This window comes from Trachemys scripta, chromosome 9 (genome assembly GCF_013100865.1).
Source record: "Trachemys scripta elegans isolate TJP31775 chromosome 9, CAS_Tse_1.0, whole genome shotgun sequence".
Classification (NCBI taxonomy): domain Eukaryota; kingdom Metazoa; phylum Chordata; order Testudines; family Emydidae; genus Trachemys; species Trachemys scripta.
In genome coordinates, this window is record NC_048306.1 from 67,156,003 (window position 1) to 67,181,566 (window position 25,564).

Consider the following 25,564-nt stretch of genomic DNA (forward strand, 5'->3'; position numbering starts at 1 on the left):
TGGGGAGTTGCCAGCCTGGAGCTACCCTCTTTCTGCTCCTCCCCAGCCCTGCTGCACGTCCAGTACCCTTTCTGCAGGCAGCCAGGCCCTGCTCTCTCCCAGCCTGGAGAAAGACTTCTCTTGGGCCACTGGCTCACAGCCTTTTTATACAGGCCAGCTGTGGCCTGATTGGGGCGGGGCCTAGCTGTGGCTGCTTCCCCAATCAGCCCATTTTAGCAGCTCTCAGCCTCAACCTTCTCCCAGGGCTGACTTTAACCCTTTTTCTGCTGGAGTGGGGGAGCCACCCCACTACAGCATGTAAAAATATAAAGGTTTTATCAATATCGAATAGCCTTACTGCTCATCAGTGGTAAAGGAAACTATGCAGATCATCTAAAACAAGTGCTGACAAACTTTTATACCCCACAACACCCGTGTAATCTATTTATGCCACAGAAATACAAATGTCTTACAAATGTATCAGAGAATTTTAAAAAGTTATATTGGGATAAATTTGTTTCCATCCACCTCCAGACACAGGCTCCCTTAGTTACCAGGAGTCTATCTTCAGAAAATAAAAAATATTAAGAAGATTAACATAGCTTTTGTAGACGTAAAAATGTTGTGATTTTAAGGCCCATTATCTCAGGGACCTTCCAGGACTAGACATAGATACAGGATCATGTTCTAAGTTTGTGAGACCACTCCATCTGGTTGATCTAATATTGAGTAATATGCTTCAAAAGCAATAGTAATAGACTAAATCCTCTATTATTTGCCTACTGTTTTAGTCTCTCCAAATTAAAGGAAAACATGCAGAAGAGAATTTATTGCAAGATTTGGAATAAAAATGTAATGGTAGGAATCTTCAAAACCACCCAGTGTTGGCCAGGCTCTGCTGCCATTAAAATTAATGGTAAAAATCCCCTTGACTTCAGTGAGAATAGAGCTTGGCAAATTCTGAGCACTCTTTTTGAAAAATTCACTTCACACAAAAGAATAGGTAACTATGTATATACAGTTATGGGAAATACTACCTGTCAGTGGTCCTGGCTGGCAGACCTGCAATTTGTGCTCTAGGCACTCTCTAGGGGTGACTTTGGTTTGAAATGATCTCATAGTCTAGAAAGAGACTGTAGAAAAATCCTAGAGGTGTTCCATGTTTGTGGGTCACTGGCTCCCATATAAAATTTTCCCAGCTTACAAGACAACAGTGTTTTTCCAGTTTCTAGTCCTGCAAACAACCTGGATTCTGAAAGTCAAACTAAGTTCTTTCCTTTTCATGCATAATCAATAAAGCCATTGCAGCCCAGATTTTGCCATCAGTTACAGGTGTAACCATACTAGCCTTTAGAATGGGGTTTCACAGGTATAATTCCATAGGTTTTTATTTTAACAAGTAATTCAAGTTTTTTCATATGTTGGGGGGTGTGTGTGTGTGTGTGTGTGCGCGCGCGTGCTTTCTGAAGAAAGAACTGGCTTCAGATGAAATTGTTTTAACACTGGCAACAAATGCTTGTGAAGACAGAAGGAATTTTTTTTATAAACAATTTGAAAGCAGTGTCCAACCTTTTAAAATCAGAGAAATGTAAAATAACTTATTGTTCATAACACGGTTCTTGCTTGCATCTTCCAGCCTCCATACATCTAGGTGCCAGCCCTGCAACTGACTTTTTACAGGCAGACCTGTTAGCCTTAGTGGAACTCTGCACAGACGAAGGGACTCTTCTTGTGTAGAGCCATTTGCAAGATCAGGGCCATTTTTATTAAAAGTCTTAAAGTCTCTTTTTGAGAATAGCCATGAAGTTGCAGTTTTGCTCTAGCTTTCAAAAGCCACACTCGAGTGTTTTGGCAGAGTTTTTTCGTAACTTTATTGTACCACTGTCTGTCCATGTGGTTTTTCAGTAGAATTCAGTCCTTCTCAAAACTGTGAGCCAGATACATAATGACACTTTGACTGTTTACACCATCTGAGGATCTGGCCCTTGTGTATTTAAAGTTAAGAGGAAATAAGCATATGGGTTTTATATGTATACATTTGTGTTTTAATATTAGTATAAATATCATGTGGTCCTTTTTATAGTGGTTAGGTGATTTTTCAAGTTTGTGAAAATCTCTTAATTCACCTTTGTTCCTCAATTTCCCCATCTTTAAAATTATTTGAGTTCTGCAGATGAAAAGGGCTATACAATAGCTTAGTATTACTAATGAACAACTGAAAACAGCTGTTTTGTATTTATATATTTTCTAGTATCTCTGAACATGTCAATTTCTTAGTAGATTAAGGAGGCCTGGTTGACAGAATTTATTTAGATTTCCAAAAGGCCTTTGACAAAGTCCTGCACAAGAGGTTACTAAAGAAGCTAAGTTGTCATGAGTAAAGGGCAAAGTATTGTCATGGATCAAAAATTGGCTAGGAGATAGAAAGCCAAGAGTATAAGTAAATGGTCAGTTTTCATCATGGCAATAGGTTAGTGGAGTGCTTCAAAGTTCTGTACTAGGTCCAGAGTTTAATATGCTAATGATTTGGGAAGCGGGATGAGTAGTGGGATAGCAGTATTTAAAGATGACACAAAGTTATTTAGATTAGACAAGTTCAGAGAGGGCTTTGAGGAACTGCAGAGGAATCTAACCAGGCTAGATGACTGGGCAACACAATGGCAAATAAAGTTCAACATGCAAAGTAAGGCACACATTGGAGGGGGAAAAAATGAAACAACACATACATCTTACAAGGTGCTTAATTAACTGTATCAACCCAGGAAAGGAATCTGGGTGTTATTTTGGAGGGTTCAACTAAAACCTTAGACAATTGTGCAGCTGCAGTCATGAAAGCAATCTACATGTTACCATTCATAGATTCCAAGGCCAGAAGGAACCATTGTGATCATTTATTCTGACCACCTGTATAAAACACAGGCCATCAAACTTCCCCAAAATAATTCCTAGAGCCTAGCTTTTAGAAAAACATCCAATCTTGATTTAAAGATTGCCAGTGATGGAGAATCCATTATGACCCTTGGTAAATTGTTCCAATGGTTAATTATTCTGACAGTTATAAATTTATTCCTTATTTCAAGTCTGAATTTATCTAGCCTCAGATACCAGCCATTGGATCTTATTATACCTTTCTCTGCTAGATTAAAGAGCCCATTATTAAGTATTTCTTCCCCATGTAGATACTTCTATACTGTAATCAAGTTACCCCTTAACCTTCTCTTTGTTAAGCTAAATAGATTGAGGTCTTTGAGTCTGGTCTATAAAGCATGTTTTCTAATACTTCTGTTGATTTTTGTGGCTTTTCTGCGAACCCCTCCAATTTATCAACATCCTTCAGTTCTGGTGCCCACAATTCAAGGACACAATATTCCGGCAGCAGTTGTACCAGTGCCAAATTCAGAGATAATAACCTCTCTTCTCCTACTCGAGATTCCCCTGTTGGTGCATCCCAGAATCGCATTAGTTGTTTTGGCCACATCGTCACTCTGGGGGCTCATGTTCAACCAATTATCCATCAGAACCCCAAAATCTTTTTTAGAGTCGCTACCTCCCAGGATAGTCTCCCATCCTGTAAGTCTGGCCTGCATTCTTTGTTCCTAATTGTATGCATTTAGTTAGCCGTATTAAAACTCGCGTTGTTTAGTTGCTCCCAGTTTACCAAACGATCTAGATTACTCTGAACCAGTAATGTGTCCTCTTCATTATTTACTACTACCCCAATTTTTGTGTCTTCTGCAAACATTATCAGTGATGGATTTTATGTTTTCTCCCAGATAATTGTTAAAGATGTTAAATAGCATAGGACCAAGAACTGATCCCTGTGGCACCCCACTGGATACACACCCACTCAGTGATGATTTCCATTTACAGTTGCCTTTTGAGACCCATTGGTTAGCCAGTTTTTAATCCATTTAATATATGTTAATTTTATATCATTCTAGTTTTTTTATTTTAATTTTAACAATTTAAAATGTGTGGTATCAAGTAAAATGCCTTACGGAAGTCTTATTATATTATATCAATGCAGTTACATTTATTAACCAGATTTGTAATCTCATTTTAAAAAAAGATAGTTTGACAGGATCTATTTTCCATAAACCCATATTGATTTGCATTAATTACACTACCCTCTTTTAATTATTTAATAATCAAGTCTCATATCAGCCACACTATTATCTTGCCTAGGATTGATGTCAGGCTGACAGGCCTATAATTACATGGGTCATCCTGTTTTCCCTTTTTTAAAAATTGGCACAACATTAGCTTTTGTCCAGTCTTCTGGAACTTATCCAGGGCTCCAAGACTAATTGAAAATCATCATTAATGATCCAACGAAATCCTGGTCTTCTAAAACTCTTGGATGCAAGTTGTCTGGACATACTGATTTAAAAATGTTTACCTAAGTAGCTGCTGTTTAACATCCTCCTGAGATACCAGTCAAATGGAAAGAGTGTTATCACCATATAGTGAGACTGTCTCATCTGTTTTTTCCCCCAAACACAGAACAGAAATAATTATTGAATACTTCTGCCTTTTATGCATTATTATTGATAATTCTGCCATTTCAATGTAGTAATAGACCAATACCATTGTCAGGATTCTTTTTGTTCTTAATATATTTTTAAAACTCCTTATTGTCCTTAACTCTGCTGGTCCTAGATTTCTCCTTATGTCCCTTTGCTTCTCTAAACTATTTTCTGTAGTTCCTCATTTCTGATTTATATTCGTTACTATCATTTGTTATATATTATTTATTTTTATAGCTATTTTCATTCCCTCTAAACCAGGTTGTTTTTTAACCTGGACTTTGTTCTTTCTCAGTTGTGGCTTTTGGGGCATCTGTTGAGGCATTGTTAAATGGTTCCCAATTATCATTCACATTTTTCTGATTAAATTCTTCCTCTCAGCTGATTTTGCTCAAATTTGTTTTCAGCTTGGTGATATTGGTGCTATTAAAGCAACAAGTATATGTATTACTGGTCTGAACATTATTCTGCTTGCACATTGTAAATGTGATCGTCATGATTCGGTGAACCTAAGCCGACCATTAATTTTTAGTTCTGTGATCAGTTCCTCTTTATCAGTTAAGACAAGGTCTAAAAAAGAATTTCCCTGTGTTGGCTGTAAAACTTTTTGAGTTAGGAAATTGTCATCTATAATGATATTGTGCAGCTGTGTTCATGAAAGTAAACTAGATATTAGGATGCATAAAGAATGAGATGGAGAATAATACGGAAAATATTTTAATTCCATTATAATCAGTGGTGGTTGCTTTTATCTAAAATATTGCATGTGCTATTGGTCACCGCGTCTTAAAAAGGATATTCCAGAATTAGAAACTGTTTGGCTGTTCATAAAAAGGCGACAACACTGATTAGGGTAATGGAAAAACTCTCCTGTGAAAAGAGAGTAAAAAGATTGGAATTGGAAGACTAATGAGAGGTGACATGGTAGAAGTACATAAGATAATAATATAGAAAAGGTAGCTCAGAAGCTTCTGTTCTCCCCATCTCATAACCAAACAGGGGACATGCATTGAAATTAAAAAATGGGAAATTAAAAACTACTAGTAAAAGGAAATACAATTTTCACACAGTGTGGGACTGTAGAACTCACTGTCACATGATGTTATTGAGGCCAAAACCTTAAAGATTGGAGATTTATATGAATAACAAAAATTTCTGAAGTCGTAATAGTTAATGCTAACATAAATTTAGGAATAGAGATTAAACTTCATTCTTCAGGGTTTAAACTGATCTCTAACTATTAGGAAAAGACCTAACATGGAGGGCAGATTAGCCTGCATGTGCCTATTGTGGGGTTTCTTGCACCTTTCCTCTGAAGCATCTGGTACTGACCACTGTCAGAAACAAGACATTGGATGAGAATGAGATGGACTATAGGCCTGATCCAGTATGGCAATTCCTATGTTTTGGCTATATGTGTGGTGCTTCTATCTGAGAGTGTATATATAAAAAACTGCATTTGGATTTATAGCAATGAATGTGGGGAAGCAAGAGTTGGTTTTGTTTACTTGGTTTTTTATTATTTATTTTTATTTTTTAAAACAAAATAATCATGTTGGAAAAAAATAACATTCTAACGTTTGTAGGGTGATATTTTCAAAAGTGCTCAGACTTGACTTAGCCCAGTTGACTTTAGTGAGAGTGGAGTTGGTCCAAGGCTGAGCACTTTTAAAAAAATTCCACTCCTAATATATTAAATGTGTGGACAAATATGTAGAGAGGCAAGGTGGGTGAGGTAATAACTTTTATTGGGCCAGCTTCTGTTGGTACCTTTTCCAGACCTGAATAATAGCTCTGTGTAGCTTGAAAGCTTGTCTCTCTCACCAACAGAAGTTGGTCCAATAAAAGATATTACTTCACCCATCTTGTCTCTCTAATATCCTGGGACCAGCCTGGCTACAACAACACTGAATTTGTGCAAGAACCACTAAATGATTATTCTCTAATGTCTTAAAACATTTCCAGATATTATTTGTATATGACATTTTTTCTGTTTAACTAAAAGTGTTAACATGTATATTATCTTTCATAGTCAGTATAATTTTAGCAATTAATTTGCTGTTCAGATAAATGAAAAAATCAGATGCACTAGAGGGCAGTATTTATTTTTTGTTTTTCACTCTTAAGGTTGACTGCTTCTTCAGGAGACCTTTAAGAACTGCCTCAGTGCCTAGTATTTCTGACAATGTTTGGATATAAATGTCTGATAAAAGAGAGATTCCTCTACTACTTTTGACCTCTTAGAGCCTAACAAAACCTGTGTGCATTCTTAACTTTACATATATGAATAGTCCCCATAGGAACTGCTGAAGTGTGTAAAGTTAAGCATGTACGTAAGTGTTTGAAGGATTGGGATCTTTATTTAGTAAACTGATTATTAAGTTTGGCACTAAGTGCTGTACACTGGAAAGTACCTCTCTAAACATTCACACTTCGTTGTTCTTGTACTCTCGGTGGATTAAGAACCAAAGTTATTGTAAATTGTTTTAAAAATCAAAAAACCCTTTTCTTAACAATGACTAAATTAAAATGCAAACTAACCCATCATAATTTTAAAAATCCATTATAGGCATTACCTTACAAAGGTTCTGAAACATGGATTTTCAATGCGTCTTATTTTTTTTTCTGAACCATCAAAGTGAATGATGAGGAAGAAAGTATCATTTTACCCTACCCCATTTAATAAAAATACTGAAGCAGTGCAAGAGAAATTCTAAAAATATTTTTTAAAATTCCAAAATACTCTTTTGATAGGTAAATATCTATAAAATATTTTTGTATCCCTTGAGAAGGAAAAAGTGCCTTAATAATCTGAGTAGTGTTAACTGGTGTGTGTGTGTGTGGGGGGGGGGGGGGGGGGATAGGAGGGTCATGGTGCTAAAAAGATATAAAGAGTTGTCTCCAAGTGTGTAAAGAACAACCTCCTTATAATATAAATTGACCTTCTAACTCCAGCTGCTGGAGTGTGGCAGTTTAGGTAGGAGTGTGAACATGAGGTCAGGCGATTGGAAAGGAAATGGATTTGGAAGTAGGGTACTTGGAGGCAGGGGTGGCAGAACCAAAAGAGCAATGGAAATATTTTGTGGGCTCTGTTCCTACATAAAGACGGGGAGATGAGAGTGGGATTTGGAGGGGCTGCTACAGCACCCACGATTGGGTCAAGGAGCAGGTAGGAACCACTGGGATCGCCCTTCCCATCCTGGAGCAAGCGGTCTCTGTGCTGCTGAGTCTCTAATTCTCCTTGCGCCCCCTTGAACCTCTTCCTGTCACCCTCCCCCCCCACCCACAGCTGTCTTCTGCCACACTGTTTGGAAGCTGGAGGGGGGAGATGAAGCTTTGGTTCACATCCTCAAAAAATGTGTGCTTGGGAAGGCAGGAGAAAGCAGCATATAGATGGTGGCAGGACATTGGCATGTCAGGGAAAGAGTAACAAACAAGGATGCAGGGGACCGTGGGGTTTGGGATAAGGAAAATGAGCTCAACATATGTGTATGTGCAGGGAGATTAAGGATATATCTACATTGCAATCAGGTGGTGTAGTTTCAGTTCATGTATATGTACCTAAGCTAGCTTTGATCTAACTAGCTGAGGTAGGATTTGTGAAGCCACAACAGCATGTGCTGTTACCCAGTGTTCCAGGTAGGCTTGTACAACCCGTGCTGGGGTGTACACTGCTGCATCTTCACTGCTTCCTGAGATAGCTAATAGAGGTAAAATTTCCTTTGTTAATAAAAGCTCGTCCCAACTCCCCAAACACACCTGTATCATTGCTAACCTCTGGTGAAGGAAAGCACTGATTTAGTCTGTATCATAAGATCTGCTGAAGCAGGACTCCCCTTGTTCAGATGTCGTACACCAAATTAGTTTAAACTTTTAAATATAACATGTAAACAAACATCTGTGTTGAAGGGTTAAAATTGAAATTCCATTGCTTATTTAAGGGATCCCTTTCCAGTCATCTAGTAATTTGTTGTTTTGACCTTCGCATGTATTTCTGCAAGTTATATTGGCAGGTAATGTTAAGTTTGAGTGGATGGTGTAAATCACACAGGGAGATAGTGATAAATATTACATGGCAGTAGGCCCTTGCTTGGAGCCCTTAGGATAATAGGATGAGAGAAGAGTTTGGTGGTGGTGATCCTACGTGGGTCCTGCTGCTCATTGCTCCAGGTGACTTTATACCTAGAGCTAGCAATGAAACTGATTTCCAGGTCTGCAAAGAATGCTGAGTCTTTTTGAAATTTTTTCATCCCAAAACAGAATGAAAATCCAAAAATTTGAAATTCTTTACAGATCAGCTAAATGCTCAATATTTTGTTTCAAAAACACAGAGCCAGCCGGAATAAGATCTATAGGCTCTTGGACTCCTGGGCTTTGTGGCAACCAGTCAGGTGATCTGCTGGGAGTTTGGGAGCCAGGGTGACAGGTTCCTGACTCCTTGGCTGCCCATTTTTTGTTGAGGGAGTTCTTTCTTTATGAGTAACCCCAGTACCTGCTTCTGCTATTGCTCACAGCTTTGTCAAAAAGCAGCAGCTAAATGAAGTTAACTAGAGTTAGATCAGTTTCACAGCTGCTATTTAATGCTGGATAGTCGTGAAACTGACAACCATCATGTCCATTTCAGTCAGCTTTTTGAGCTCCTAGGCTCTGTGGCTCTGCAGTAACCCGGGTTTCCTAGGCCAAGGCTGGGGAGCCCAGGCTTCTCAGCCAAATGGCTGCTATGGAATTGGGGAGCCTAGATTTCCCAGAAGCCTTCAAGATAGGCTGCAGAGGTGCTGGGAAGGGTGGGTTGGCAGGTGGGTGAATTAGTAGGAAACCAGTAAAGCAAAAAGAATATTTGAGAGATGTTTGGTTTTTTTTTACTACTAAGCTTTTATCCTTTTAACATGGAATAAACTTTTTAAAATCTTAAATACTTAAGGGTTAATTACTGTGGTGTTCAGCATGGCCTCAGAAGACCCCAAATGCGGTAGACATACCATACTTTCCAAGTGAGGGAGCAGAAACAAAAACTGTGATATCTATTAGGAGATGTCCCAGTCCTTGTGAATTGTGGAACTGAACTGTGTGCCAGGTCTCTGGGGTGGTAGTGGGGAAATGTTTTGGGAGGGACAGTAGAGTAGGAGAGGATGTCCTAGCATTTTGAACTACATCTATGTTGTGCTTCTTGTACATGGGGTTGTGGTCCACAGTATGCCGTATCCACCCTACAGCCAATTTCTATTCCCTCAACAATCACATAGTTTCCTTGTACCAAGCCATTTAACTTGGACTTTGAGGGACAAAACATGGAACTTTCACAATGCTATAATTTGTTTTAATGCAAGAATGTTCTCCTTTGGCAGACTTTGATAATTATATTTTTAGGCTTACATCGTTCATATTTTCACATGGGTTAAGGCATAATAAGGATCCTTTTCTAAATTACACTTATATAAATTTATATTACTTTATTAGGTCATCCTTGGAAAATACACTTGGCTCTCATATGATGAAGTCTATGTTAAAGCTACTAATTTTGGAAATGGCTTAGCAGTATTGGGGCAGCAACCGAAGACTAACATTGCTATCTTCTGTGAGACTAGAGCAGAGTGGATGATCGTCGCACAGGCCTGCTTTATGTGCAGTTACCAACGTAAGTCCTTTTCTTTATTGACCCTATATTTTAAATACCTTTTGGTCTCATGACATTGATTTTGAGGTCACTTCATGTATTAGAGGTTTATTATTTGTATATATTCTGTAAAATAAAATATTTTAATCTCAAATGAAAAATATCTATGATGCTAAACTAAGTCTGTCCAATTCTGTTCTGGTGTGTTATGTTACAAACCTCTAGATGGAGAAACTTGTGTGTGTTCTATCAGGTCTGGATCCACAATTGTAGTCGAGTCTCAATAAATATATAAAAGTTAAGTAAGTATATCTTCCTCAGACCAGTTGGTGCCCTGCTTCTCCGTGAGAGATGAGCAATGAGGAGATTCAATTTTTTTTGCTGTCGAATCAATGCAGGTTGCTGTAGTTCCTTTATAATAAAATAAATAAATAAAAAACCCTGTAAGAATTAATTGAATTAAGTGAGTCAGATGTATACCTACACTTTATATGGTTTAGATTTCAGATTGGACACTTGCTACATTTTGAATTACAAGATGACTTTTTCATTGTTATAAATTTGATTTGAATAAGGATTTATATTCATTTTATAATATCAGACCAAAACTATATATCAGTGTATCTGAGATTACCCAATTTTCTTTCAACCTTATCTGTTATCCATCACTTCACTGTCAGGGATTGACCTGTCAAATTAAGTTTTCTGGTTTAGGTAAAGTTAACTAGATTTAAATCACTTGCACTTTCATTAGCTACATTGTTCTGGTTAGGACTAATAATGTTTGTTCAGGAACCCATTTTGGTTGGCCATGTAGGTCTTCTAAACCTCATTTATCTGTCTAAATTTTCCCCTTTCTTCCTCTTTTCTTCTCCTGCTGCATTTATATTCCCACAGGCCTCTTTCATTTCCATCCACCACTTTTCTTCAATCCGCCGAAGAAATGGCTGCTTTGCCTCAAGTGATCATATTGGTCCAGCCATTTCTTGAGATGAATTTTTCACACACTCCAGACTAATTAGTAAAAGCAGCATTTGAAAGATCTATCTAAGTGAAAACAAAGGAGAAACTAAATAAGAAGAAATAGTAAAAATGTTGATTCTGTTTGGAGAGCTGTACACACTATATTATAGCGTTTGCAGAAAGTCTGTATTTGCACCAAAACTCTACACGAGAGACTAGCCATTTCAGAGTCAAGGCAATGTCAGGAGCTGTCATGAGTCATTGCAGCCTCATTGTTTACATTTTACGTTTAATATAGTGATAATGTAGGCTTTATGGCACTGTATTTAAATTTTTGTTTTCTTAATTCTTTAAGGATGTCTGTTAGTCACTTATGATATCCAGCTAATAGTGGTTAGCTTCATTTGAAGGATTGTGGTAACATTTGTTAGGATGCATGCATTTTTTAAGGGCAATTGTAAGTACGCTGTTTTATTTGTTGTGCAGGAGGAGACTGTCTAAGGCACTATTATGAACTGAGCACCTACGTCTCCTTTTTGCCTTTTCACAATATTCCTCCATAAAGTTCTTACTGTTCTGTTGCCTATTTCATTGCAACAGTTGTTATAATGTGAGCCTGTTGAGTGAAGGTGTAATCCTGGACTCAGAATCTTTCATTCGGGAGAGCTCATCCAGAAGAGATCAGATGTTGTAAGAGCTCAAGCTTGTGAAATCTGTGTTGGTAGTTATGTATGTTTTGTTGACCCCAGCAGGATGAAATCCAGGCTCTGTTGAACACACAGCAAGGTATTGTAGATTCCCTGCCATGATGGACTTTTCTGGACAGCTCTTGTCAGGGAGCACCATTTTCTCTTTCTACCTGAGCTGCACATGTAACAGATGCATCCAGCCTTGGGGTGGCTCACCTGAGTCCAACTGTTCGTTTAGCAGGAAGAGGCCAAACTCAATTTATTGGAATAAAGGGCAGTCCAGGGCCATACACATCTCTCCATCTGCCAGGCAAAGAAAGCATCCTAGCAGATCACCTGAGCCACAAGTACTATGCTCATCAGAGACTATGGTCTCTGAAAGATGTTATAATTAAGTTCGTATTTCAGAAACAGGGGAACCCCCCAAATAGATTTATTTTGCCACTAGACACAACACTCCCTTCAGTTCTCTATATTCTTGTGTCAGAATTTTCTGTGTCATCCCTCTTATGCTTCTACTCAGTGTTATCAGGAAGATAAAAGCAAGAAAGAATCCATGTGACTTTTTCACAGCTCCACAGTTGAAATAGCAAATATAGTTCACAGACTTGTTGTCTATGAAAACAAAACCCTCCATATCATCTATAACCTTTCCAATATCTTGGTCTTGAAATGGGGTCAGATCTTGCATCCAGACGATTGGAACATGTTACCTCAGTAGAAATAGAAAGCAATTGTTTATTGGAGATGCAGCAGCTATTAGTGGAGAGTCAAAAGGCCTCAACCAAGCCCAGTTCTTTTGAAATGGTAGAGAATTTTCAACCTGAGTGTACAGGAGGAGAAACAACATGGTCCAGTGGATAGGTAACTGCATTGGATTGTGACTTGGGAAACATGGTTTGTTGGTGCTACCATTGACCCGCTTTGTGACCCTGGATAAATTGCTTACCCCTCTTTGTGCCATTCCATCCCCAGTCTTTAATGTTTGGATTGTAATCTCTTTGAGACACAGTCCCTTCATCCCTAAATATCTATACAGTGCCTAACACAATGGGGCCCTGATCTCAGTTGAGATCTCTAGGCACTATTATAATACAAATTATGACAATATTAGCCAAAATTGGGTAACTAAATTGACTTATCTGATATTTTTATGCAGTATTCTTTTGCTTTTAAGGTTTGAGTCTACACTGTCTAGGGAAGCAATCCTGTAATCTTTAAATATCCCTATTGTTAGATAACAATAAATATGCCTATTGTTAGATAATCCCCCAAGGATAGGGATCTGCACAGTACAGCAATTCTCAAATGAGCAGGGTTACTCACCTCTAATTGGAGACCTCAGATTGTTACCTGTGCAGATCCATTCTCCTCCACTTCTATGGAATACATTATTTTCTGAATGAACACCCAAGGGAATAAGATGCACTGTTCATTTATTTTATCCTTGGAAATGAAATAGATTAACAAATTTTAAAAAGTCTTTAAAAAATTCTAACATAGTGAAATGTCCCAATGGATAACATAGTGCAGGGATCGGCAACCTTTGGCATGCGATTTGTTTACCTGCCGTGTCCGCGGGTTCGGCTGATCGTGGCTCCCACTGGCCATGGTTCACCGCTCCAGTCCAATGGGGGCTGCGGGAAGCAGCAGCCCGCACATCCCTCAGCTCACGCCGCTTCCTGCAGCCTCCATTGGCCTGGAGTGGTGAACCGCGGCCAGTGGGAGCCGTGATTGGCTGAACCCACGGATGCAGCAGGTAAACAAAGCAGCCCGGCCCACCAGGGTGCTTACCCTGGCGGGCCGCGTGCCAAAGGTTGCAGATCCCTGGTGTAGAGTGGTGTGTGGAATTATTTTATTTGGCTTAATGTTTTAAATTTTCTCATTGAGACGTGCTTCAGCTCACTGTCTGACATATTATTTAGTGTCTAAGCAGTATGTGATCTTGTGTGAACTTGGCTGACTTTTTTGTTGGCAGATGATATTATCATGCACTGTTCACGTAGTCACTTAGAACAGAATGAATTATATTTTAACTAACTTTAGCAATATGGTAAATGATTCACTTATTGTGCTGCTGCTAAATTATACATACGAGCATTGGTATTTTCCCAATTTGCAGATATAGAAAGGAAAACTTATTCCTTCAATACTGTGCCATACACTTGGAATGTAAAATGTAATCTTTTATGGTACAGTATGAACAATATATGGTAGTGAATGCTTTATATGTTTTATACTCACTGACAGTCTGGCGATGGATACAATGTTTTTATGGACATACTCCTATATTTTGGTGTATTTTATATATTTCATGAATTGCACAAAACTAAGATAATCTGATAATTAGAAAAATCCTACATATTCAATTTTTTATACTTACTTTTATTTCAAGACCTGTAAATTGTTTAAAGTTTCAAAGAAGTTGTGTGTATGTGAGAGAGTGATTTACACAACTAGTTTAAACTGGTAATGTAGCAGTTGCATTGAACTTTTCCCTCTTTCAAAATCTATTCATTCACAAAACCTCTTATGCAACTACTGGGAACAACTGAAAGACCTGAGTCAGTGTTAAGTAAGATCACAAAAACATAAGTAAGATCACAAAAACATGTATTGCGTTTTCCCTAATAGCCTCCTAATACATTGATAATCTGAGGTTGGGTGTCTCTGGGCTTTTCTTCTAGGATGGATTTGACTCCCTCACAGAAGTCTTTTTAGTGAAAAATATACTTTTTTTTTTTTTTAATCTGTTTGACACATACACCTCTACCCCGATATAATGCTGTCCTCGGGAGCCAAAAAATCTTACTGCGTTATAGGTGAAACCACGTTATATTGAACTTGCTTTGATCCACCGGAGCGTGCTGCCCCGCCCCCCTGGAGCACTGCTTTACCGTGTTATATCCGAATTTGTGTTCTATCGGGTCGCTTTATATAGGGGTAGAGGTGTAGTAGGGAGTGAATGAGTCTAATTTTAATGTGTGTGAAATCTTGGCCACATGGAAATCAATGAAAAACATTCCCATTGACCTCAATGGGGTGAGGATTTCACCCTATATCATTAGCTGAGAAATTTAGTGCTTGGAAGTTTGTTTTTGTTTTCTAACTTGTTCTTGAATCAATACCAAAAGGAATATACAAATAGAAGTTAAATTTCAGACTTAATATTGTATATGTAATGCAGTCTCAAATGTGCCTCAAAGTGTTAGGTACCTTTGCTGAGAAGTGATGACTTTGCAGATCAACATTGGTGATAGTGGCTAGCAGCTGTCATAGCTCGCTTTTAATTTTTCTCCATGACGTCAGTGCACCATCTTGTAAACTATATAAATCTCTCAGCCTAGTCAGCTCTCTCACATAACTAATTTGTTTTTCACTTGTTTGCTTTGTAGGTGAATAATTCTATAAATTATTATTCAAGAGATTATACTTTTCTCTCCAAGTACTGTGTAGTTTCAATACGCTAGTTGGCTTGGGGAAACTTAATTTTTGCTAAGTTGTTTGTATAACAGGGGTCACCGGACTAAGTGGAGAGAGCTCGTGGGAACTAGAGGCATTCTTCTGTACTTTTCTCCCACCAAATTAAAGAAAACAATGTGCATGTGCATTTGCCCTGCAACAGTTCTAAACTATGATGGACTTTTTTAACAAGAAAAAAATAAAGGTCAACGATTAACTTTTTTGATTAAAAGAAACTGGCTGCTTTTGCATTTTTCTTAGTATACCATAGTGAATTAGTAGTTCCAAGAATTACATAGCCACTGATAGGCTGAGACTTTTTCTTTGGTGGTATTGGGAACTAACTTTACTAAAATAAAGTTAGTCCAATAATATAATTAAATTGTAGTGGGTTTTTCCTCCGGTTAAAAATTTCAGGAAACTAAATCCAGATAGAAGCCCAAGTGAAATTTAAAAATATCTGATTCTGAAAATGGTGCAAATCTTCTGTGCTTGAACTTGTCATTGTAAATAAGGGATTGTGCCAAAGGTGAAAAGAATTAGTGATCTTGCAACTTGTTCAAGAGGTGAACTGCACTAAACTCTCTTCACTCCTCAGTTAATATTCCATTTTGGAAAAGTAAAGTTAAATTTGCTTTTAGACTTATACAGTAGATTTTTTTTCCTCTTTCCCTCTGACTGGTTCTTTCTGCCCCTTTCTCCTCTTCTGTTCTCTTCCCACCCAAATTGTAAGTATGAAGTAATCACTGAGGTTTCCTAATCATGAGCTACTCAGGTTCCCGACCTAGGGACCCGCTAGCGGCAGCCACTTACTGCCCTCCTCCAACTCTCCTCTACTGCCTACTTCCCTGGGCCACTTCCCCATAGCCCCAGCATCTTTTCTGCCCCTTTGTGTCAGGGCCCCAGTCTGGCAGTCATCAGGGTAGAGCTCTCCCAGTCTCTGCTGACCCTGCCCAGCACTGCTCTGTTTTAGGTGCTTCTCTAAGAGCCAGTTCTTCTCCCTTTGCCCTCCAGGGAGAGACTGCGCTCCTCTCCGCCCTACAGCCTTCTTACAGGGCCCAGCCTGGCCCTGATGGGCTGCTTTCAAGCCTCTACTTGATTGGCTTCTAATCAGCCCTTCCAGTGTTGGCAGGGGCTCTGTGCAGCCTCTCTGGCTTGCTTCAACCCCATCCATGCCAGAGTGGGGTAGTTGCCCCACTACACAAGGACAAAAATTAGTATATTGTCTTGCTCATATACATTCAAAAATACCCATCTTCCCCTCCCTCCTTCCACCTCCAGGATTGGTGTTTCATGCATTCTTTTATTAGCGTTCTTCCTACCATATGAAAACACAATTCTTCTCTGATCGTACTGTTGGATCTCCACAGATGAAACCAGAGAGTCCTTTTGACTTCATTGGGTCTACCACAGAGGCACAAGGATCTGCATATGCAGACCTGATTGCAGAATTGGAATCAATGTTTGAAAAGACCAGCAGTAGTCAGTTCAGATCTGGTGATTTTAATGTAATCTACTAAACACAGCAAAAATAAAAAAGATAACTGATCCTATTTTTGTCATATAGAAGAAGGTTAGGAAATTTAAGGGAAAGTTGTAGTTGCGGTTTCGAAGAACAAACTTATCAAATACTTACTTTATAAAGTGTCACATACTATATATTCTACAGTATGCAAATCAGGAAATAAAAATATATTATTTTCACTTCATTAGCAGATAACTGAATTAGACTTTCAAGATTAAACATTTATTTGCTTATGTAACTTATAAGTAAAACAATTTATGCAAATTTTATGCAAATTTTATACTCTGTTCAGTGAGCCCTATTTGAAAGACACAAATCTGAGATGAGTTAATTTAAATAAAATAATACTTGAATTTGGCATTTGGTGAATGAGAAAACTTTTACCCTTAACTATTACATATCTCTGAAAACTACAGTTATGCATCTTATAATTTAACTGAATGTTGCATATAATTGAAAATCAGTGTAGAGTCTTGTTTAATAGTAATATCAGTATATGAATTTACTATAGCATTTGTATAATTGCAACCAGTGCTGATCCTCCCGCTCAAACTCATATTTCTTCATTACAGCTGGAACTGATTTGGGGCAAACTCACACAAAGTGTGGGCTTAAAGACTGTGAATCAGGATTGTTTCCATTTAATAGTTTTCAGATGTTTAGCTATAGATAATGTACATGGATAATAGTAATGGGAATCATTAGAAGTACATCATGTGGTAGAGCTTTATATCTATCTATCTATATATATATAGATATATATATATAGAGAGAGAGACTGACTTGCTGTATACCTGACTAGATAAGTAGGATTTGCCATTCAGAATCAGACTCCTTGTGTATCTAATATGACAGTGCTCTCTGGTAGGAGAGAATTCCTGTTGCTTCAGAGGAATGCAAAAAAATTCCCAAAATTTTTCTATCCCATCTGTGTAAAATTGTACACAGGAGAATCAGGATTTTGAACCTCATAGACAATCAATATGCACCTTTAAAGTTTAAAATGAAAAATGAGCATTGGTGTTAGTGTCATAAAGTGGTCAAGTATGCATAAGTTTTATTACCTGGTGCATGGGATTCAAAACCTACATTCAGAGCCTCCCAGGTGCAATTTTTTTTCACCTGTACCAGCCATGCACAGAGAAAGTCTGTGTATTTGACAGAAATTATAAGTGCTGTTTGTCAAAATTGTTTGAAGGGAAATTCTGAACCCATTTTTAAACTAAGAAAAGTTCAACCTTGTATTAATTACAACTTACAAATAGCTTCTGATCAGTCACCAGTTCAAGAAGTCTAGTAATGGAATGTATGATTTTTGGAACAAGAAATTGATCAATTAAAGTTAGTCCTCTTCTATGGAGGGAAGATGAAGTACAGTGTAAAATTTTACAAATTAAGAACAGATGCCTGAATTTAGAATGATAAAAGCCAGGAAGATTGAGGAGCAAGTCTAGAGACGATTACATGGGCTGGTGTGATTTTTGGAATATTCAGTTATTGCTTGCTTAACTACAAATACTCATGTAAGCAACATTTGTTCTCGATTTCTCTCATAAGCAAACTAAAACTTGCGTTCACTTCTTTTAAATGCATATAATATACTTTGCCGTAAGACTACATACCTTCTTGGCCGTTACCTTAGCTGGCAACACAGGTTCTGATTCCCTTGCCAGAGTTGGTTAATCTGAGGCCCCTTTTTTTAACTCTTTGAAGACCTTTGAAATATCTTGAATCCTTATTATAAATATTCATCAGTTTATTTTTTCCCCACAGTTGTTACACTGTATGCTACTTTAGGAGGCCCAGCAATAGTACACGGACTAAATGAAAGTGAGGTGACAACCATCATTACTAGTAAAGAACTGATGCAAACAAAATTGAAGGTAAGGAATATGCCTTTTCTTTTTGAATAAATCTGTTGTAGTATATGTGATCTGGTGTTTTTGGAGACTAAAGGCTGATGTATATGGCCCAATTTATTGATTTACTTGCCTTTCGTAATGCATGTATTTAACATGTTACAGATTTGTTTCTTTTTTCACAATATAAGAGAACAGAATATCAAACATTTTCTAAAGCAAAATGTAGGGCGTGATTTTACACTCCGTGACTCTTGTGCAGTTATCTGTACCAGTACCAAGTAAGGCTTTAATCTTTTTAATGTACAATGCATGCTTGGAATGATGAGCCCATACACAACCCCATTGAAACTAGAAGGGCTGCTTCTTCGAGAGAGATGTCCCTGTGGGTGCTCCACTCCAGGGGTTCGTGCATCCCTGCGCCTTTGCTCTGAGATTTTTACAGCAGTACTCCTATGAGTCACACACTTGCAGAGCCTGCCCCTCAGCTCTGAGTGTACCTTAATAGTACGCTTGCGCGACCGGTCTCCTCAGTTCCTTCCCTACCATCCCCGGCCTGAGACGGAGCTCAGTAGACTTTTATTAGAGAATTTCTTCTCTCCCTTGTTCAACTCCCCCCCACCCCTTAGTTTAGCTTACCAGTAATAGTTAGGTACCCTTTTCCCATCTCTTCTCTTCTCTTTAAAGCAAAAAAAACAAAAACAAAAACTTTTTTTGTTCCTGTCAGTGCAGCCGCTTCTGACATTCCTGGCTCTCCAGGTTTTAAGCACTGCTCTAACTGTAATGATGCCATCCCTCTTTCAGATGGCCACTCTAAATGCATTAAATGTTTGGGGGAGTCCCACATCCCCCAAAAATGTATCCACTGCAGCAAGTTGAAATCGGGTAACGCAAAAAAAGGGAGCTGCGGCTAAAACTGCTCCTGCTGCAAAAATGTCTCGGACCAGCCTCAGACCTGGGCTCTGACTCTACTGTACACCGCAGCCCCCTTGCTTCAAAGAGACAAAAGAAAACTTCAAAAAAAACATCAGTCTCTCTCACCCGCAAAGGGTATTTGCAGGGACAAGCCTTTTCTGGGTACTGGTTCCCTCCCCGCGCTCCCCTGGCTGAGTACCTTTGATGCGCTGGGCTCCTCTGGCGCCACGCGAAACCTGCCTGCGACTGCGGTGGACGCACTAACCTCTGGTGCCAAGGGTTTAGGCTTTCAGTTGCCTGCCTCTCACAAGGCACGGTTCGGCACCACAATGGAAGCAGTGCCGATGCATACTAGCCTGCCTGATCCCCCACAGGCTCCTCTCACTCTCTTGGCACTGTCAGCCTTTGAGCTAGCTGGCAGTAACAGAAGGCTTAGGACACCCGTGCAGAGGAATCCCTCCTCACAACAAATTCCTCTCGCTCAGCCCTCCCCTCACAGAGGCACTGCAGTTCACACACTCAAGGTACCTCTGGTGTCACCTATCTTGCAGTCACCCCTACTTAACACCTACTTCTCTCCAGACCCTCAGGCAAGGTCCGCAGAGTTTTCCTCCAGTGATGAGGAACCTGGGCTGCAGGGAGAATTTTCACCTTATCGGATCTACCGTCTACAGACCCCTGTCAAGAGAGGTCATAGAAAAGCTGCCTTGTCCTACTCCGAGGGTCCTGCCTCATGGTGCGTGAACTCCTGCATGGCACCACCCATGCCCTTCCTACCACAGTGGCAATATTGGGCTCCAGGGGCTCCTTATACTCGCACCACACTCGTTATACCAATCTAGCCAGCCGTGAGACCTGCTCAGTACCACCAGCTGACAACCCTGCCACTGACTCCAGACACCAGGCAGCCCTGTCACAACCGCAAGAGCAAGCACGGCCTGCCTCTAACCCGGTAGAACCAGTTGTTCCGCCTGATGAAGCATTGCTTCCTCCTCCTCCAATGTCTTTGGACAACTTCTCAAAATTTCAAAACCTGTTTAAAAGAGTTGCCAGTGAGCTACAAATTAACCTGGAGGAAGTTCCTGAACAGCAGCATGAGCTAACCGACATCCTGCAGCCCTCTTCTTCTTCTAGAATTGCATTACTTATCAGCACAGCCCTTTTAGAACCTGCCAAGGCCATTTGGCAAACCCCGGCTGCAAGCCTGCTTACCTGTAAGAGAGCAGACCGAAAGTATTTTATTCCTTCCAAGGGCTCATAATTACTTTTTATTCACCCAGCGCCAAACTCACTGGTAGTAGATGCAGTTAACCAGACGAACAAACACCAGTTTCCCTGCTCCACCCCTTCCGACAAGGACAGTAAGCGATTAGATCTGCTCGGACGTAAGGTATACACTTCTCCCATGCTGCAGTTTCGCATTTCTATTTATACAGCCGTTCTAGCAAAGTATGACCACAAAAATTACAATAAATTCATGGATTTTATTGATCACATTCCAGAAGAAAAGAAACAACAATTTACAGCCATAGTTTCCGAGGGACAAATCATCTCCTGCACTGCTCTTCAGGCTGCCCTTGAAGTGGCCAATACTGTGACATGGTCACTGCCACAGCAGTCGTGATGTGCCAAGGGTCATGGCTCTCGTCCTCTTCCTTTCCCCGAGAGGTCCAGAGTACCATTGAGGATCTCCCTTTCGAGGGTGACAAACTATTCGCCTCCTCCACAAATGACTTACTCCACTCCATGAAGGACTCCAGGGCAACTCTCCGTTCTCTAGGAATTCAAACCTCTATGACCAGAAGGTGACAATACAGATACCAGCCTTACCAGCGACCACGCTACTCCACATACACCCAGCAATTCCATAGGTCTCATGACTAACAGCAACACCAGAGAGCCAGATACCAACGCCGCTGTCGCAACTCCTTGGCAGCGTCTCAAGCCCCTCCGACCAATAAGCAGATTTGAAGCCTTGGTCAAGGGTATAGAAAACAATATTCCCACTTCAACGCTTATACCACCTGCCCCTATTTTTGGGTACTGCCTACGCCCATTCTCCCTGTGGGAGGTTGGGTTCCAGAAACCCCCTTGGGAACTGCCAACTTGCCAAGACTACTACTTCCCCTGTTTTCCCTGCCAACCTGAGACTCCAGTACCCTGTCTTGTTGAGCCAGATACGCCAGTCCGCTCCAACACAGATACAGGGTCTGAACCACGTGCCCCAAAGCTGCAGACTTAACTGAAAGTAACTTACAGACGTGTTCCAACTCCCAATAGGGTCCAAACTCCCAGTGGGGTCCAAACCCCAAATAAATCCATTTTACCCTGTATAAAGCTTATACAGGGTAAACTCATAAATTGTTCGCCCTATATATCACTGATAGAGAGATATGCACAGCTGTTTGCCCCCCCCCACCCCAACTTTGGGTTAATTAATAAGTAAAAAGTGATTTTATTAAATACAGAAAGTAGGTTTTAAGTGGTTCCAAGTAATGACAGACAGAACAGAGTGAATCACCAAGTAAAATTAAATAAAACACGCAAATCTAAGCCTAATACAGTAATAAAGCTGAATACAGATAAAATCTCATCCTCAGAGATGTTTCAATAAGTTTCTTTCACAGATTGGACACCTTCCTAGTCTGGATACAGTCCTTTCCCCGGTACAGCCCTTGTTCCAGCTCAGGTGGTAGCTAGGGGATTTCTCATGATGGCTGCCCCCTTTTCTCTGTTCCACCCATTTATATATCTTTTGCATAAGACGGGAATCCTTTGTCCCTCTGGGTTCCCACCCCCCCCTTCTCAATGGAAAAGCACCAGGGTTAAAGATGGATTCCAGTTCAGGTGACGTGATCGCATGTCACTGTAAGACTTCATTACCCACTTGCCAGCACACACATATACAGGAAGACTCACAAGTAAAACAGAGCCAGTCAATTATCTTGGTTGATGGGAGCCATCAAGATTCCAAACCACCATTAATGGCCCACACTTTGCATAATTACAATAGGCCCTCAGAGTTATATTTCCTATTCCCATTACTTCTTAACAGAAAAGAAAACCCGGGGGATGGCAACCGATCCTCGACCTCAGGTGGCTAAACAAATTTATCAAAAAGCAAAAGTTCAAAATGGTTACCCTCACCACCATAATCCCAGTGCTGGAGCAGGGCAATTGGTTTTCAGCCCTCGACCTACAGGACACTTATTTTCATGTGACTTTTCACCCAGCCCACAGACGTTTTCTTCATTTTACCCTTGGTTCAACACATTTTCAAATCAGGGTGTTGCCCTTCGGCCTATCTACCGCCCCCCGAGTTTTCTCCAAACTCCTAGCTGTGTTTACTGCCCACCTCAGGAAACGGGGGGTTATAATATTTCGTTACCTCGATGGTTGTCTCCACAAAGCTCAACGTTCAATGAAGCTCTTCGATCCACGCAGCTTATCGTCACTTGCTTCCTTTCCCTTGGCCTGCAAATAAAAACAAATCCACCTTATCTCCTACCCAACAACTGGAGTTCATAGGAACGCACCTCAGTTCCCAAACGGGAATAGCGTCTCTCCCGCTTGATCATTTCAACACCATAAAACTCCTGGTTACAAAACTTCACAGCAGTCCCCAGGTCACTGCATGAGACTGCCGGCAACTATTAGGCCACATGGCCTCGTGTACTTTCTTGCAAAAATGCACGCCTATACATGAGGTGCTTCCAAGTTCGGTTGGCCACCGTTTACAGACCGAACGTATGCGCTCTAAACAAGTCTCTATCTATACCCTTCAGAGTCAAAGACTTCCTCTGATGGTGGACAGTTCCCTCCAACCTCTGCTCAGGAGTCCCTTTTCTCCAGGACCCCCATTACTCATAATGACTACTGATGCGTTCCTCATGGGATGGGGAGTGCACATGTCCCACCACACACCCCAAGAGCTATGGTCTTCCACCGAAGCCTCCCTACACATAAATGTCCTAGAACTGCGAGCCATACGCAATGCCTGCCATCACTTCTTCCCATTTATTCAGAACCAACATGGTCAGATAATGACAGACAACATTGCATGCTTGTTCTATGTCAGCAGGCAGGGAGGGCCTCGATCTCACTCGCTTTGCACAGAAGCCATGAAGCTCTGAAATTGATGCCTCACGAACAACATCCAGATATCAGCCACCTATCTTCCTGGGCCCTGAATACCACTGCGGACAAACTAAGCAGACGTTTTCCCTGAGATCACGAATGGGAGATAAACGACACGATCATACGTGATATATTCCACATTTGGGGCTATCCAACCCTGGACCTCTTCGTGACTGCGAAGAACAGGTTCAAAGAGTGCTCCTACATAGCAGAACACAATCTACTCGCATCACTTATCTCCAAAAGTGGAAGCGATTCACACAGTGGTGCTCAACTAAACAACTTCCTCCTACTTCTGCACCTCTTCCGCCCATACTTGACTACCTATTAGACCTTAAGCAATCTGGCCTTTCTTTCAGCTCCATCAAAGTCCACTTAGCTGCTATTACAAATTTTCATGACAAGATTGACGATACCTCTGTTTTTGCTCATCCAATCACGAAGCGTTTTCTCAAAGGGCTCCAATCCCTATACCTGGATATTAAACCACCTACCCCTCCGTGGGACCTTCACTTAGTATTTTCTTGCTTAACTCAACAACCATTCGAGCCCCTAGCCACTTGCTCCCTCTTACGCCTCTCCATGAAAACAGCATTCTTAGTGGCAATCACCTCCGCCAGATGTGCAGGAGAAATAGCAGCTCTCATGGCGGACCCACCATACACACTATTTTTTAAGGACAAGGTTACCCTCCTACTACACCCCAAATTTCTTCCAAAGGTGCATTTGTCATTCCATATCAATGAGCCAATACAACTACCAACCTTCTTTTCTAAACCACATGCAAACTCTTTTGAATCCACCACAATGCATACATTAGATGTACGCAGGGCTTTTTCCTTCTATTTGGATAAAACCAAGCCCTTTAGAAACTCTTCTAGACTCTGTCTCCATTGCGAAGCGCTCCAAAGAGACACCTATTTCTACCCAGAGACTTTCAAACTGGATTTCTGGGTGTATCTAACTGTGCTATCAGATAAAGAAAGTTATGCATCCAGCCGGCATCAGAACTCACTCCACTAGATCTGTGGCTACCTCCGTGGCTTTTCTGCGCAAAGGTCCTCTGGCTGACATCTGTAAAGCGTCCACTTGGACTTCTGAACACACATTTGTTAAGCATTATGCCCTTACTCAAGACCCTCTCTCTGATACATGATTAAGCAGAGCTGTATTATCTACTGCATTCCTACCAAATCTGAAGTCCCTACCTCCTTGAGATACACTGCTTTTAAGTCACCTGGAGTGGAGCACCCACAGGGATATATATCTCTTGAAGAAGAAGAAGAAGAGAAGGTTACTCACCTGTAACTGACGTTCTTCGAGATTGAGTGTCCCTGTGGGTGCTCCACTACCCACCCTCCTCCCCTCTACTTCAGAGTTGGGGAAGCATCCGTTGTAGAGAAGGAACTGAGGAGACCGGTTGCGCACGCGTAGTCTTAAGGTACACTCAGAGCGGGGGGACAGGCTCTGCGCATGCACAACTGGTACAAGTATTGCTGTAAAAATCTCCAAGTGAAGGCGCAGGGACGCACCAACACCTGGAGTGGAGCACCCACCGGGACACTCTCTCAAAGAACATCAGTTACTGCACAGGGTGAGTATCCTCCTCTTACAGATAGCAGGAAGCTGCCCACCTGCTGGACGTTGCAGGGTTGAGGTGTAAAAAGCTACCAGTCTGATTTGTTAGGGGGTTACACATACTTTATAAGCCCATTACCCTTTTGCAAAGCAGTGCAGTGCAGAATCAGACTCATAAGTTATATAAGTAAGCAAGAAAGCATGTTAATTTATCCATCTACTAGCATCTAAAGTAGCCGAACAAGACTTCAGAAAGTGTTACCCCAGTGATTTAACTCTCTTACTAGTGTTGAGTCATTCAGATACTAAGTTGATGG

At 40.5% G+C, this 25,564-nt stretch overlaps 1 protein-coding gene across 6 annotated transcripts in view; it reads left to right on the forward strand.

Moving 5' to 3' along the window:
- The window catches only part of ACSL3 (acyl-CoA synthetase long chain family member 3), a 116,333-nt gene that overhangs the window by 48,501 nt on the left and 42,268 nt on the right, over positions 1-25,564 (forward strand). For all 6 annotated transcript variants that reach the window (XR_004647042.1, XM_034780969.1, XM_034780971.1 and 3 more), the window contains 2 exons: positions 9,963-10,140; positions 18,532-18,641. Coding sequence is in view for 5 of the 6 variants with exons in the window: in XM_034780969.1 (XP_034636860.1) it covers positions 9,963-10,140; positions 18,532-18,641 (288 nt within the window). In the remaining variant the exon portion in view is untranslated. The remainder of the gene's footprint in view (positions 1-9,962; positions 10,141-18,531; positions 18,642-25,564) is intronic.